The following is a 15,457-nucleotide window of genomic DNA, read 5'->3' as shown; positions in this document are numbered from 1 at the left end:
AACCACATGACACTTTACTGATGTCACGATGCCCACAAACCACATGACGCGTTACTGATGTCACGGTGCCCACCGTGTTGAAAGATAAAGCCACAGCCATCTTCATGTGATTGATAGCAATCAATCGCATTTTAGACAAATTATTTTAGACAAACAATTAGAAAGACTTTTCTTTCTAGTTGCCCAAATGGAAATGGTCATGTATGCTTTATCACCATTACACAGATAAGATTCCTAATGAAGAGAAAAAGCAAACATTACCGCGTCATTATGTTTCGTTTTTAAATGACAGGGAATTGATGTTTAATTATATTTAGGAAGCTATACCTTTTCCTCTAATACTTTCTATGCCATCACTGGTACATACCCCTTCAAATTTTTCTTTCCAGAATTTTGGTTCAACTCCAAATCCTCTTTTGTTTAGCTTTTAATATACACTATCTCCAAATGTGATTTTTTTTTTTCTTTTCAATAACACAAATGAAAAATGTTTTCCACTGAATGTGCCACAGCTTTCTTCAGATGTAAAGCAACTTCTGATACTGAGGTATATTTGAACTAAAATTTTGAAGGCAGCAGGAGAGCGAGATGTAAAAAGAGCAAAAGTGGAGCGCTACAGTTCAACTTGAGGGAAATGGTGGAGTTTGATGAAGAATCGAAGATGCAGCAAGTAGGAGACATCAAATATTAAAAAAAGAAAAAATAAATAAAATAAAATCCCTTTAATGCTCCGAATCCAAGATGGGCTATCAAAGTCACAGAGCGAAGTAGATGTAACATCACTATGCTTTTAAGAGACACTTTTAAATCACAACTTCAAAAATTCAAACCATTCCTTTATGCACACTGCAAGAAAGCCCTCATTATTCTCGCCTTCCGTCTCTCATCTCATGAGATGAGCTGCGACGAGCCGACGCTTATTCTGCCACTTATGCTGGTGAGGCTGAGTATGACGCTCAATTTTTCATTCAGGATTAAATTTTGCAACGACTGTAGTGGACCCGCGTCCGCATGACACATGCGTCAAACCGCCGCCCACTCTGTCATGAACTCTTTTTTACCAGCATCCTAAAAGAGTTCATCAAGGCTGTCGCTCACATCTGCCTCTCTGCTACTCTGAGGCTTTGTGTGCATGCCAAGCACACTTAACTGCGTTCTACGGAGGCCAAGTGGGTCCTCCTGTGTACGCCAGCTAAACGGGGGTCTGTAATCTGTTGACAAATAGTTAATTCCTCCACGTGATCTAGGGAGCATTGCTGCAGGCCGAGTCACCGTCTGCTCCTACCTCCTTGAAGTTGTCAAACGCGGCGAGGATGATTTCATGGCCTCCCCTCACGAGACAAACCGCCGCCAGGAGCTCCAAGACCAGAGCTTTGGTTCTGTGGAAACATGGGGACAATAAGTGTACAAATGCCTTTGAAGAAATGAAGAATAGAGAAGAATCATGTTTTTTTGTTGTGAACAAATGCACATGAATTGTTTCCTCTGCATTACAGATGGAGCGAAACCAATAACAAATTCACACAAGGGCAACAACAATGTTCAACTAAATTGGTCTTCAGTAAAGTTCAGACATCCACCAAAGTTGAACACTGCTATTCATTTGATCAGTACCAACTTACACCATCATAGATATACTCAGCTCCTGCATATAGCCAGTAAGTTCCAAAACGTGTGCAGAAACGCAAAACATAATTTTTTGATGAATTCATCCACAGGTGAGACTAATCATTATTTATGTTGCGCGCAGTGAGGCATGAATCAGAAAGTAAACGGCGAAATAACAAATGTACAGACAAAGAAACAAGATACTCTGAGATTCTGCCATTTTATATCATCCTCCAAAAACCTGCTATTATCCTGCACTCAATGTTTTTTTCTAACTTTTGTTACCATTTTAACCTTGGCAGAGGTCTGCGCACTAGTCTCCGGAATGTCATTCCAGTTTATCTTTGCAAAGTCTTGTCATTTTCTACACGACTCTTGTATCGCATTACGTTGGTTAGCTTAATAAGTAATTAATTGAGTCATTTTTTAATGTTTCGAAGAGCAAGAAAAAAAAACTAATTCAACGAACAAGAAGAGTCCAGTTGCTTTGCCTGACTGAAAATTACAGACAAAATGAAAAAACTAAATTTTTAGTTGTTTAGATTTAAAAATTCTGTAGGCAATTATTATACTATTAGGTTAACCATTTGATTGTGCGTGTGTACCTAATATTTTGGATTATGAGTGTAAAAACATATTTGATAAATTCTGCTAAGGAAAATCTCAAAATAAATTGAGTGTCACGGTGTAATCCAAGAGGACAAAAAAGTCACGTTGTAAAATGTCTGAGAAACACAAACAGAAAGCCAATTCATGTTAATAAAGTCATAAATCTGTTTACACACCCACACTGTGGGGCCTCGTCTAGCCTTTGGGGCCAAACAGCATATAGTTAGTTGACAAGTAATGATTTAAATGTGCCTGCATGCGTGCGTCTGGATGAGAAATGATGTGAAAGGGGATCTAACAGGGTTTTGCATCCACTACTAGGTTAAATGTTTTAACCCCACAGGTCAACAAATGTCACATAGAAGAAGAACAAGAAGCGAGTCCTTCTGGTAGCTGTCACCACCCATTCGCCCCCCCCCCCCCCCCCCCCCTCCCTCAACGCCATTGACTTACCTTGGGTTTTTATTGTTGAGACTGAGTGCAATTTCATTCACAGCATTTAGGTGGGACATGACCATGTTGAAGCCATACTGGAAACAAAAAGAACATAAGTGACAGAAAGACATTATTAACTGCTCAAGTTAAACGAGATGAACAAACAAAGAAAAAATATGAACAACGAGGTGGGAATTGCAGAGTATTTCACAATATGATATTGTGATAACTTCCCACCCACAATATAAAAGTACTGTTACACTGGATTTAAAAAGTCTCTACACCCGTTTAAATGCCAGGTCTTTGTGAGATAAATCATTTCAAAACTGTTTCTGCCATTAATGCGATTTACAATCTGTACGACCAAACTGAAAAAAATAATCTAGAGAGGGGAAGCTAAACTAAACGACTGAGATAATGTGGTTGCACAAGTGTGCACACCGCCTGATAACTGGGGATGTGGCCGTGTTGAGAATTAACCAATCACATTCAAACTAATTTTAATTGGGAGTCAGCACACACCTGCCACCATTAGTCAAGGTGGAGGGAATTATGAACAGTTCCAAACAGCAATCAGTGTTAAAAAAAAAAAACCTTCAGGCTGTAAGGAATTATTATACTATTAGGCTTCTGTTAAAAAGACAAAAAATGTAGGGACAAGTCTACAACAACAGCTGAACTTTATTTGGGGTTAATCAGACACACTTTAAATGGTGTCAGTTGTGTGCTGACTCCTCCCATTTACCATGAGTTTGAGGGTGTACACACTTGTGCAACCATGCTATCTCAGTTGCTCTCTGAAGAAGATTAAGAAAAATGTTTAAATGAGTTGTTCAGGTTATAGGTCACATTAAAGGTGGAAAAAGTTGTGAAATTATTTATCTTGGTCTCCATCCATCAATTTTCTGAGCCGCTTCTCCTCACTAGGGTCGCGGGCGTGCTGGAGCCTATCCCAGCTATCATCGGGCAGGAGGCGGGGTACACCCTGAACTGGTTGCCAGCCAATCGCAGGGCACATACAAACAAACAACCAGTCGCACTCACATTCACACCTACGGGCAATTTAGAGTCGTCAATTAACCTAACATGCATGTTTTTGGGATGTGGGAGGAAACCGGAGTCCCAGAGAAAACCCACACAGGCACGGGGAGAACATGCAAACTCCACACAGTCGGAGCCGGGGATTGAACCCGGGTCCTCAGAACTGTGAGGCAGACGCTCTAACCAGTCAACCACTGTGCCGCCTATCTTGGTCTCATTTTCTTATATTACAAAAACCTGGCATTTGAAAAGGGGTGTGCATACTTTTATATCCACTGTACATTGTAAGGCAACCAGTTACACACATAATGATATGTAATTAAACAAAAACATGTTTTTATTGATCCTCGGGAACAGAGATGTTCACATTACAGTGGAGCAGGCCACACCGCAAATACCAAAAATCCGGATAATTGACACCCATTACAATTACCTTGATAAAAAAATGTATTATTTTTTTTTTCAAACAAAAAAATTCTTAAACCCACAAAAAGCGTTTTTTGAGGGTTGGTTCAAGTAAAAAAAAAAAAAAAAAAGGGAACATTTTTTTTTTTTTATTGAAAAAAGTCTTTTAATAGGTGTATTCGCAGGTGCCGAATCACGAGTATGTGGGGGTGCACTGTATATTAAAAAGTAAGTACAGTATGAGTAAAACTACACAATTCAACATGGTACAGCAGCAGTATCTGATATTTGAGTATACTGTTCCATGAGAGATTACGATGCAGTATATTGTAATATCAATATTTTGTCACAACCCGAGAGATAAGTACATATCCAGTACATATGCATGAATGGCATGAATGACCTGGTAGTTCATGATGGCACGCAGGCACATGATGCAGACATGCACGTCGTCTTTCTTGCAGACCAGCCTGGAGTTCTTCAGCGTCCTCCGGCTGGGTAAAGTGTTACAACTGAAAATGAAATTTTAAAAACAATGTTGAGATGTTGGTAGGATGGGGAAAAAACAAGAACATGGGGGGGAGGGGCATTTGTGAGGGGAGCTTGCCCCACTCCCCGTTATCCATCACCTCCTTCTCATAGGCTTTCAAATTGACGGTCCACCTTACACGGACTGAAACAAAAGCTATATAATCTATAGCCTAGCCAGGGGCCCACATGATGCTTTCTTTTAACGCTTTTAATTTAATATCTTTCATGGCAATATCAATAACACAACAGCACCCCCGTCATTTGCACATAGACAAAACAGTTCAGTCTTTTCCCGGTGGAGCGCTACCAGTAAAAGCTAAAAGGCAAAGCAGCATTGTGACCAGTGGTGGGAGAAGACACCAAGGGAAACTGTTTATTTTCAGATTCAAGTTGCAAGGTTCAATTACCATCGTGGAAAAAATGTATCTTGAGGCTATTAGCGACAGACACGCCAGTTCGTGTCAGCAGGAGGCGTGACTCCTGCAAGACTCACAGCATGTGCGTGTGCAATGTGTCACACCTTAAGGACAGAAATATGTCTGCAGGTTGATTAATATTCCTCATGTAATGAATAACAGGACAGAACTGGTACGAAGATGCAAAAGAAACTCTTTGCTTTGACTTAGTAATCATTTCCTCACCCGACTGCCCAACATCCAAGCGTGACACAATGTAATAGAAATGTGGAGACAAAGTGAATAGAAATGTGCAGACAAACTGTCTTCCTCTCAATATCAAAATCACAATTAACGATTGTGTAACAAAAAGTAATACCTTCAACTTGCTTGGGTGTGCCTGAAACCACCCAAACAAACTTTATATACACTTGCAACACATCTAGCTGTTTACAGGTGGATAGAAAATACATGATTGTGATAAAAGGTGGCGGGGAGAAACAATGGATGCACCTTAATTGTGAAATTCAAAATAGAAAGTGGAATTCAAAATAGCTCTATTGATGAAACATTGACTAATATTTATGTGTTTGCTTGTTTTTCTAAAGTCTTTGGTACTAGGTAAAAAGAAAAAAGATCAACAAAGAGAATTCAAGTTACAGTAACTTATTCAAAAGTGATTAAAGTGTCAAGTCATATTCAAAGTGACATGCATGCTGCATGCATTATATCTTAATAACAAGACAAACATTTTGGGACACCTAGCCTTTTCAACAATTTTAAGTGTAAAAATGGATGAAAAAGTCATTTGGTCCCTCCCGTTTGCAGTTATAATAGCTTCCACTTGTTTTCCCTCAAATTTTGACATGCATCTGTGGGAATTTATGTCCATTCATACTGAATAAAAACAAAAGATGATTCACAAATGGTTCCCACAAATGTTACAAGCCTAACATTGTCCAAAATGTCAGAATTAAGATTCATGGGAGAACTAAGGAGTCTAGGATTAGGTCCCAACCTTCTGATTGATTAACTGATTAAAGACACAGTCCACACATGCATCTCCACACAGTATCTGTTTTCCCTCTTTAGAGGCTAAAAAAAAAGTCCTAAAAAGTGTCCAAGTTAAAACCATACTGGAAAAGGGAACACAAATGACGGAAAGACATCTACTCGTGTAAAGCAAGGAGAAAAGTCAATCTTAACGATCTTAATTACACTCCAGTGAGATAAAGTCGCAATATAATATAGTGATAATTTTCAACTATAATATCAAACTACAGCAACTATATACATAACGGAATACATTGGTATAAAACCATTTATGATACATAATGAGGAGAGGTTAACGTGTAACCTTTAGATCAGCAATTCTCAAATAATGGGTCAAGACCTAAAAGTGGCTTACAGACCCATTGTGGGTGGGTCTCAGACAGGTAGTGATAAAATTACAAGGCGTCCCCGGTTTATGAAGGTACCAACATACAAGGTTTTGAGGTTTCAAACATTGTGCAATGAACTAAGAATTCTGGGTAGCGTAAGAAGGCACCCTGAGTTACCGTTTATATATAGGGCCACAAGTGCTTTCTCATACAAGTAATTGCTGTAAATATGACTTTAATACCGAGTTAGCATAGCTTAGTGATAGACTATGGTTCGTTCCAACTCACATACAAATTCGGATTGGGTAGCCAGTGTAGGAACAGCAGAACTCCGTCGGAAACCAAGGAGCCCTTGCACAGTGAAATATTTAACGAGCAGCCTGGGTCAGACTTCCAATTGGAAAATGAGATTATTTTGACAAATATGCATCACAATCATTATGACTTGGGGTGCAATTGTACATGTATTTGCAATAGGTACACCTCTCTAAAATATCGAGTTCCCAAACAGATCATAATACATAAGGACTGAAAGCACAACTGCTTTGTGCTCTAGCTACACGGCTACTCTGTAAACAAACACAGTGCAGCTAAGCCTCTGGCTCCCAACCCCCTGGCAAGTCAAACTGCTTTAAATATCAGTGTTGACTGAAAGAAAACTAGCGCGGTACAAACGCAACTTCATGCAGCATTTACAAAGTCTCTCACATTGTGGTGAAAAAGTGTCATAGTAGTATCTCTCTGTCAAACCTAGACTGTAACATGCAATGGGAAAGATTCATTCATGTGCACCCCGTCACTCTGAAATATCTTCAATAGTATGTCATGTCTACACAGTATATGACATGTCTATGTAAAGTGTGGACGAGAATACAAATTTTGGTTTCTCCTTGAGGGAATTCTAAAGGGTTCTATAGCAGGATAACACCACATACTAAAACTTATCTAGAGACTATGCACACAGACATTCGCATCTAGTTCTTGTATTTCTATGAACCTAAATGAAGACAGGACATACCGTCTTATTTGAGAACACTTTGGACAGTTGAGTGAGCTTGATGACCTTTGGGGTAGCAGTTTCAAACAAACACAATTACTGTTTTTGGCATTGTTACATTATGTACAGACCAACACTGCAGTTACAGAGGCTGTTTGTGTCTAGTGTTCAGCTCCTACAGGGGCCTTTGCATGGAAACAGCACCGGATGGCATTCGGGGGAGCCACAGAGGGAGCGCACACAGGCACTGAGGCTGGAACAATAGCGGCAGAAAAACCTATTTGCTCCGAAGAGAGCGCAGGAGGGGAATTGACATCCCCGACACAGACAGCGCAAGCAGGGTGGTACGAGAACAATGAGCCAGGGGTTGTGTGTATTTGAGAATGTCTCTGGATGGGTCGGGGGAGGTTTGGAGTAGACGGAAGTTTGGACCTGCCTGCTGTCGAAGACGGGCAGACAGAAGAGGAGACTATGAAGGACAGAACAGAAGACAGTCAGCCTCATTGAGTGCTCTTATCTGGTTTATAAAGAGGCAACATCTGCAGGAGGTACTGGCACTGGATTGATGTACGGTTGTGCCTTGAGATACATGTTTAAAATTGGTGCGTGACCACGCTTGTAATTACACTAGTATGTCAAATCATCTGTCCCTGTTAAAATGAATAGAAATGCCATTAATCCGAACCAACCTCCCCCCAAAAAATCATATGTTTGTGTTTTTGTTTTTAATATGAAAAAATAGCACTCAAACACCAAACACAGTAATAACTTAATTTAACAGAATGTAAAGCATTAAACAGTTTGTGCATCATGATTTAATGCTGTAATTCATATCATTGTGCTGCTCCTTCTGGTGTGCCCGCCTTGGCCACCGGGAGGCAGGACTGTATAATACAGTCATGCAGACACTCATGAACAGACTTCGTCTTCTACTACTACTGTAAGTGACTCAGTAAGTTGCTGTAATAGTAGTAATTTTTCATAGAGGATAAAAAATATATGCCAGTGAATATTGTTATATTGTGTCTACGTGTGTTGTTCAATATCTGATGCTTAAAGGGTTGTAAAACCACAACTTTTGATGCTAACTGTTAGCATGTCAATGGCATTTTCTATTATATGTTAGCATTAAGCTAGCGATGGCCGTTCTTAAGCCAAGTTTGGTTGTTTTTAATCACAACTTGTAATTCTTTATATATTGTGTTTACTTTGACAGTAAACTTCAACTGGGAGTGTCATTAAACAGTCTCTTTTTGGAATAATTGTTCAGCATCTGCCAAACTGCTGCTTGTTGTGAAGTGAGTTGAATTGGGTTTACTGCCACCAAACAGTGCTCATGTCACAAGTTCACGCTCGCAAGTCAAAGCAAAAAAATCAGCCAAATGATGGCTTGGATCTCGAAAAATGTATTAAATCGTGTCTCAAAGCATAAATGTAAATCGAATCATGACGAATGATCAATGTGTATATTTTCAGGAAATAGCATGAAAACATGTCATTTGCACATGCTACAGTGGAAAAACACGAAGGGAATACAAATATGTTCGTTGGGGCAAACAATGTGATACGGACAGGGCTAAAAATGTAGACGATGTGATCATGCAAGGATCGCCTATCAGCAGACATGTGATTCTGTGCATCAATGGAGCGCTTTGTGCACAACGTGTTCCAAGTTAACCCCTTCAAACTGGTGGATTAGAGGTCACACAAGTCAATGTGCGTGCTGCGGAACGACAGGGAGGATTAGAGCATATATTAGCATCAGTTTATGAAGTAACGACCGCATCTTAAATGTCTGGTGCACAAAAAAAAAAAAAAAAAAACATTATTTTATTCTGTCTTGAGGTAAATTAGTGTTAATCATGGTTCAAAGCCAGTGTTATACAAATGTGTCTTAAACCATTTAAAGTCACTCACAGACCACTTGGCTACACATAAGAGTCTGCTGAGGCATCAGGCAAACGTGTGACTCTTGACTACTTTGGGGTCAAAACTTACAAACAAAACGTACCGTAATGTTGAGTGCCGGCCTGCCCGAGTGATGCCGTTCCCGCTGAGGGGAGACGACAGAGTACTTCCTCCGTGCAGGTCCTCGATGGAGCGACTCCAAGGTTTGGACTTGTCCAGCAGGGCCTCTGGACTGTTTTCCACACAGTCGCCATCAAACCTGTCACATTGTGTATACAAACGTGGGAATATTACAGCTAATTATATATAATACAGGAAGTGCTCGATTTACGAACAAGTTGCGTTCCTACGCTGGCGACGTAACACGATTTTCTGCGTAAGTCGGATTTCACTGTTAAAGTCGAAATTTACGGCGAAATACTTCTGTTACGGGTATTGTCCCACGTGATTGTAACAGGAAGCTCAGTGTGTGTGGGCATGTGCGTCGATGTGTGAGTGAGACGGGACTGCGGAGGAGGACAGTAGCAAGTGTAGTGACGGCCATATCCATCCATCCCTCCATTTTCTGAGCCGCTTCTCCTCACTAGGGTCGCGGCCGCGCTGGAGCCTATCCCAGCTATCATCGGGCAAAAGGCGGGGTACACCCTGAACTGGTTGCCAGCCAATTGCAGGGCACATAGAAACAAACAACCAATTTAGAGTCTCCAATTCATGCCTGTTTTTGGGATGAGGGAGCAAACCGCAGTGCCCGGAGAAAACCCACGCAGGCACAGGGAGAGAGGGATTGAACCCCGGTCCTCAGAACTGTGAGGCTGACGCTCTAACCAGTCGTCCACCGTGCCGCCCACACTTTGTATAAAGAAACTAAAATACATTAAAATTAAAAAAAATAAGATGCTGTACTTACCATTACTGCTGAGAGTGTAAAAAAAGGAGGGCGAAAAAGGCAAAGATACTCCCACCGCACAAACACAGACAAGCACTATGCACTAGCTAAGCAGAAACACTATGGTGCTTGGACAAAATGGCGGACGAGGCACGAGGACTTCCTGTACAGTGGCACCTTGAGATGCGAGTTGAATTTGTTCCTTTTGCCTCCCCACCAAAAACATTTTTTTGTAATAAGAAAAATAGCACTTTATAATATTGTGCTTTACAAAAGCATACAGTAATGACGTAATTTCAAAGAATGTAATGAATAAAACTGTTTTTGACACATATTCTGCTTAAATTCAATGGATATTGTGCCGCTCCTTCTGGTGAGTACGACTTTGTCACCTTGGAGCAGTATAATACAGACACAGATATACAGTACATGTCAGTAAGCTGCAGTAATATTAGACGTTCTTCGCAGAGGATAAAGGATATATATGAGTATTGTTATATTATCTGTCATGTGTTGCTCCAACATTTGTTTTCAAATATCTGTTGCTTAAAGCGTTATGTCACTATCACATACAGTAGATGCTATTTGTTATCCCGAAGGTCTATGGTGTTTTGCGCTGTTTGTTAGCATTAAGCTAAACGAACTTCCAGTAGGCAAAGTTATGTTTAACTACATCTAACCAGTCGGCCACCGTGCTGCGGTTAAGAAGCATGTTTTTGGAATATGGAAAGAAGCCAGAGTACATGGGAGAAAACCTACACGAGCACAGGGAGAAGACACAAACGCCACACAGGAAGGCCAGAACCGAGATTCAAATCTGGACTGTAGAACTGTGATGCAGATGTGCTAAACAATAGTCCACTGTGCTGTCAGTAACTGCAATTATCACAGTAAATTTCCAAAATGTGTATTTCACTTAGAGAGCATTTCAATGACTACCAGCTACTGCTTAAGGAGATTATCAGTAACCAGCGTAGCAACATTGTCAAAATGTCATACTATATTCTGAAAACTACACCATAACTGAGATGTCTGGCAATTTTAAGGATAAAGGCTCTGACTTCTATTTTATGCACAAATGTAAGTCAAAATGACAGAAAATGACCTATTTAGAACAGGAGTTACTAACGTCTTTAAAAACTGAGCCAATTCTTGGGGATCGATTAATGCCGAGGTTTACACTTCTGAAATCTTAAATTTATTGGTCCGAATTAGTTTATAAAAAAAAAAAAAAAAAAAAGGGCTCTGATGAGAATTAGTTCCCAAATGTAAAAACATGGTTTCCAGTTCGCACTCTGATTTTAAGTACCTACCTGAAAGAGCTTTTGAATTCTACCGGACTTTTTACCACATCAAGAGTAAGTATACAAAGCATTTCATCAACAATATTCTTGAGTTTGTTGCACTTGGCTAAAAGAGAGCTGCCAGTCGGAGTTACAATTGACAGTAGGTTGGCTTTCGGGTTCTCATTCTACTGCATTGCCAGCTCAGGGTAAACACACATTCATAAAGTGGACATAGTATAATAACATATGGTGAAGTGGGGGGTTTTGAATTGATCACTTTAATGCAGGGTTCTTACAACAAGGGACCTTGTGACTGACTAATAATCCCACCATCAATCTTTGAATACAAGCTAAAGGGCCCAAGTGACTTGGAGCTAGAATACAGCAGTGTGTGTGCTGTGTGAGGACGCATCAGCGACTCTCCAGAATGGGTACATTGTGTTGCTGTCACCTCTGCATATAGTAGAGCATTGGGGCTGGAGAGTGAATGGGCTGGAAGTGACTTACGTGACAGCATACTGTGCAAAGGAAAGATATTCCACAAGCACATCCAGGCCTTTGTTTTCTTCATTGAGGAACTCTCTTACCCACCTAAAAACAGCAGGAAAACAAAGATGAAGTCTCCAAAATAGTAGTCATTTTTTGGTACAAATTTGAATGTTTGTTAACTCGGTCAAGGGCAAAGCGTTAGTTGTTTAAACAAATTACCAGCAAAAACAACAGAACTCAACGTAAAAAAAATACTAAATCGATTACTATGAAACGGTGCAACTTTGACTCAATGAAATAACTTTTAAAAAATCATTTTAATAGGATATTCTGGAGATCTACAAGGATGTAGTTCAACTTAGTATAACTGATGTGTTTATGAGGGGCCGTCAGGGACAGAATTCAGGGTTAACTCTCACACACACAACTGAAATGCTCTCATATACACAAGTAAAAAGAAAAATTCTGCTCATATTCCCACGAGTGAAATGCATTTACAAACACTCGCGAAACACTCTCATACAGACTACTGAAACACACACACACACTTGTGAAATGGTCTTATAGACACTAGTGAAACGCCCTAAGAAACACAACTGAAACAAAATTTCAGTACAGTAGTGCCTTGAGACAGGAGTGACCCTACTTACGAATCTTTCGAGATACGAGCCATCGTTCCGCCGAATTTTTGCTTTGATTTGCGAACGCAAACATTTGAGACACGAATGCCGAATGGTGGCAGTGAACTCAACTCAACTCAACTCAACTGGTTAGCATATCTGAGGACCCGGGTTGAAATCCAGCCTCGCCTGTGTGGAGTTTGCATTTTCTCCCCATGCCTGCGCGGGTTTTCTCCGGGTACTCCAGTTTCCACCCACATCCCAAAAACATGCATGGTAGGTTAATTGAAGACTCTTAAATTGCCCGTACGTGTGAATGTGAGTGCGAATGGTTGTTTGTTTATATGTGCCCTGCGATTGGCTGGCAAACAGTTCAGGGTGTACCCCGCCTCCTGCCCGTTGATAGCTGGGATAGGCTCCAGCACGCCCGCGACCCTAGTGAGGAGAAGCGGCTCAGAAAATGGATGGATGGATGAAGACGGGTTATGTTCTTTTTGATCAGCAGTGGTTTCGCCTTGGAACTCTGCCATGGATGCCATTTTTTTCCCAGTCTCTTCCTTATTGTTCCATTATTGTTGTCATGAACTTAACTGAGGCAATGGAGGCATGTTTTTGGGATGTGTGAGGAAACCGGAGTGCCCGGAGAAAACCCACACAGGCACGGGAAGAACATGCAAACTCCACACAGGCAGGGCCGGGCATTGAACCCCCTGTCCTCAGAACTGTGAGGCAGTTCGAACCAGTCGTCCACCGTGCCGCCTAACTTGTCTTACTTTTGCAAAATAAACAAAAAAACCCATCTGAATTATTCCCACGAGACTTTTGGGAGAACATTTTATGGACTGACAAGATTAAAGTTGGGATTTTGGGAAGGTGTGTCCCGTTACACCTGGCATAAATGTAGCACAGCATTGGAGAAAAAAGAACCTCATATCAACAGTCAAACATGGTGGTGGTAGTGTGATGGTCTTGAGCTGCTTTGCTCTGCCAGGACCTGGACAACTTGCTTTGACCGATGGAAGCATTAATCCTGATCTTTAACAGAAAATCCTGAAGGAGAATTTTCCGCTATCAGTTTGTGACCTCAAGTTGAAGCACACACTTGTGTTCTGCCGCAAAATAAAAGGTTTTGGAGTGGCCCAGTCTAAGTTCAGACTTGAATCCGATTGAAATGCAGTGGCATGACCTTAAAAAGGTCGTTCATGCTCAAAAACCCAAAATCTTTGATGAATTCAAACAATTCTGCAAGGAATAGTGGGCGAAAATATCTCCACAGAGATGTGAAAGCCTCATTGTCAGTTATAGAAAATGCTTGATTTCAGTTGTTGGTGCTGAGGATGGCCGAACCAGTTATTAGGGGCCATTACTTTTTCATACAGGGCCAGGTAACAATAGTTTTTTTTCCTTAATAAATGAAATCACCATTTAAAAACAGTATTTTAAGTTCACATATTTGTCTATTTACATTTGTTTTATGATCTTAAACTTGAAAGTGGGGAAACTATGCAAAAATAGAAATCGAGAAGGAGGCCAATACATTATCACGACACTCTATAATGTGGGAATGGATTTGAGTAGTGTGTGTAAAAGCATTTCACTATGTACCCCAATTCCAAAGAGGTTGGGAAGCCATATATCAACAACACCCAGAAACCACACCGGTTTCTCTGGGCCCAAGCTCATCTGTGATGGACTGATGCAAAGTGGAAAAGATTGCTCCCAAAAGGTCTGACAAGTCCACATTTTAAAATGTTGTTCAAAAAGAGGCAGTCAAGTTTATCACACATTCAACACTGCATGTTTTTTCTTTCTTCATGTCTGCAACCATACTAAATCACACAGAGCATCTTTATTCAGGCCTGACCAGCGAAGTTGTTTCTCTGACAGGCCCGATTGTTTGCTAATGAGAGAAATTTGCAGGGTATAAAAATAATGGCACCCAGGCCTGCTCAGTGCAATTGCACTCAAGTCCTCTGGCTGCGTCCTTATGAGCCCACCTGCAGTGTTACTGTGTGGACACAGAGGAGAGGGTCCAGTAAAGCGGTGCCTGGTAGCGTTGCTGGGGGGGGAAAAAATAGCACCAGGAGGTGTAGTCATCTTGTGCCACATGGTAATCATTACCACATGACAACTCACAATCCTGCCATTCACCACATGTTGGTGACCACTGCACAACATGTGAGGAGCGCAGCGACAATCTGCCATTATACGCAGCCTCCCCACATCGAACATTTCACCTCTGAACACAAGCTGTAATTATTCACTGTCTGTGAGCGAGTGACATCTTTCCCCCTCGTCACCGCCAGCAGCCCCACCCTTCGATCCCACTCCCATTATGCTAATGCTCCATTGTCTAGATTAAGACGATTACTGATGTAATCTAGTTTACTGGCATAAGGTCTTGGACAATCAAATTTATCTGTGTAAACAATTCCCGGACTTTCTTGACAGGCAAACATAATTCCCAATGGTTTATTCTGAGGTCTGTTTTGTATACTTCCACTATGGAGGTATCTTCTCAGAAACAAAAGATGACGTGAGTCTGATAGTAAATTTCACAAAAAAAGAGTTCAATCTTAAAAAGGTTGCGCATAAACATTTTCATGTCAGTAAATCAACTGATTACCATTCCATTTACTAAGTATGTAATATTTAGTGTTGATTGTATTGTATTTACCCCAACATTTTTAATATGTGCCAAAATGTAATGTGTTCTCTCTTTATGTGTCAAAACTAGTTAACACAATGGTCTGTTTTAACCCGTTTTGATTTTGTGTATCCCAGGCGCAGATAGGCATGGGCTGGTTACCGGTTTCAAGGCATACCGCGGTTTTAGAAGTCACGATTTCAAAACTGATCTGAAAC

The 15,457-nt window shown here is 40.7% G+C and overlaps 1 protein-coding gene across 15 annotated transcripts in view; it reads right to left on the bottom strand.

Moving 5' to 3' along the window:
- The window catches only part of fmnl2a (formin-like 2a), a 79,540-nt gene that overhangs the window by 24,397 nt on the left and 39,686 nt on the right, over positions 1 to 15,457 (bottom strand). For 9 of the 15 annotated variants that reach the window (XM_061791240.1, XM_061791244.1, XM_061791243.1 and 6 more), the window contains exons 5-11: positions 11,991 to 12,074; positions 9,415 to 9,570; positions 7,840 to 7,872; positions 7,425 to 7,469; positions 4,502 to 4,610; positions 2,671 to 2,747; positions 1,286 to 1,379 (exon numbers count right to left, since the gene is read on the bottom strand). In XM_061791240.1, coding sequence (XP_061647224.1) covers positions 1,286 to 1,379; positions 2,671 to 2,747; positions 4,502 to 4,610; positions 7,425 to 7,469; positions 7,840 to 7,872; positions 9,415 to 9,570; positions 11,991 to 12,074 — 598 coding nt within the window. The remainder of the gene's footprint in view (positions 1 to 1,285; positions 1,380 to 2,670; positions 2,748 to 4,501; positions 4,611 to 7,424; positions 7,470 to 7,839; positions 7,873 to 9,414; positions 9,571 to 11,990; positions 12,075 to 15,457) is intronic. The other 6 variants (XM_061791253.1, XM_061791255.1, XM_061791251.1 and 3 more) reach the window with 2 other exon arrangements.

Source organism: Phyllopteryx taeniolatus, chromosome 12 (assembly GCF_024500385.1).
Source record: "Phyllopteryx taeniolatus isolate TA_2022b chromosome 12, UOR_Ptae_1.2, whole genome shotgun sequence".
NCBI classification, from domain to species: domain Eukaryota; kingdom Metazoa; phylum Chordata; class Actinopteri; order Syngnathiformes; family Syngnathidae; genus Phyllopteryx; species Phyllopteryx taeniolatus.
This window is presented reverse-complemented; position numbering and strand designations above follow the sequence as displayed.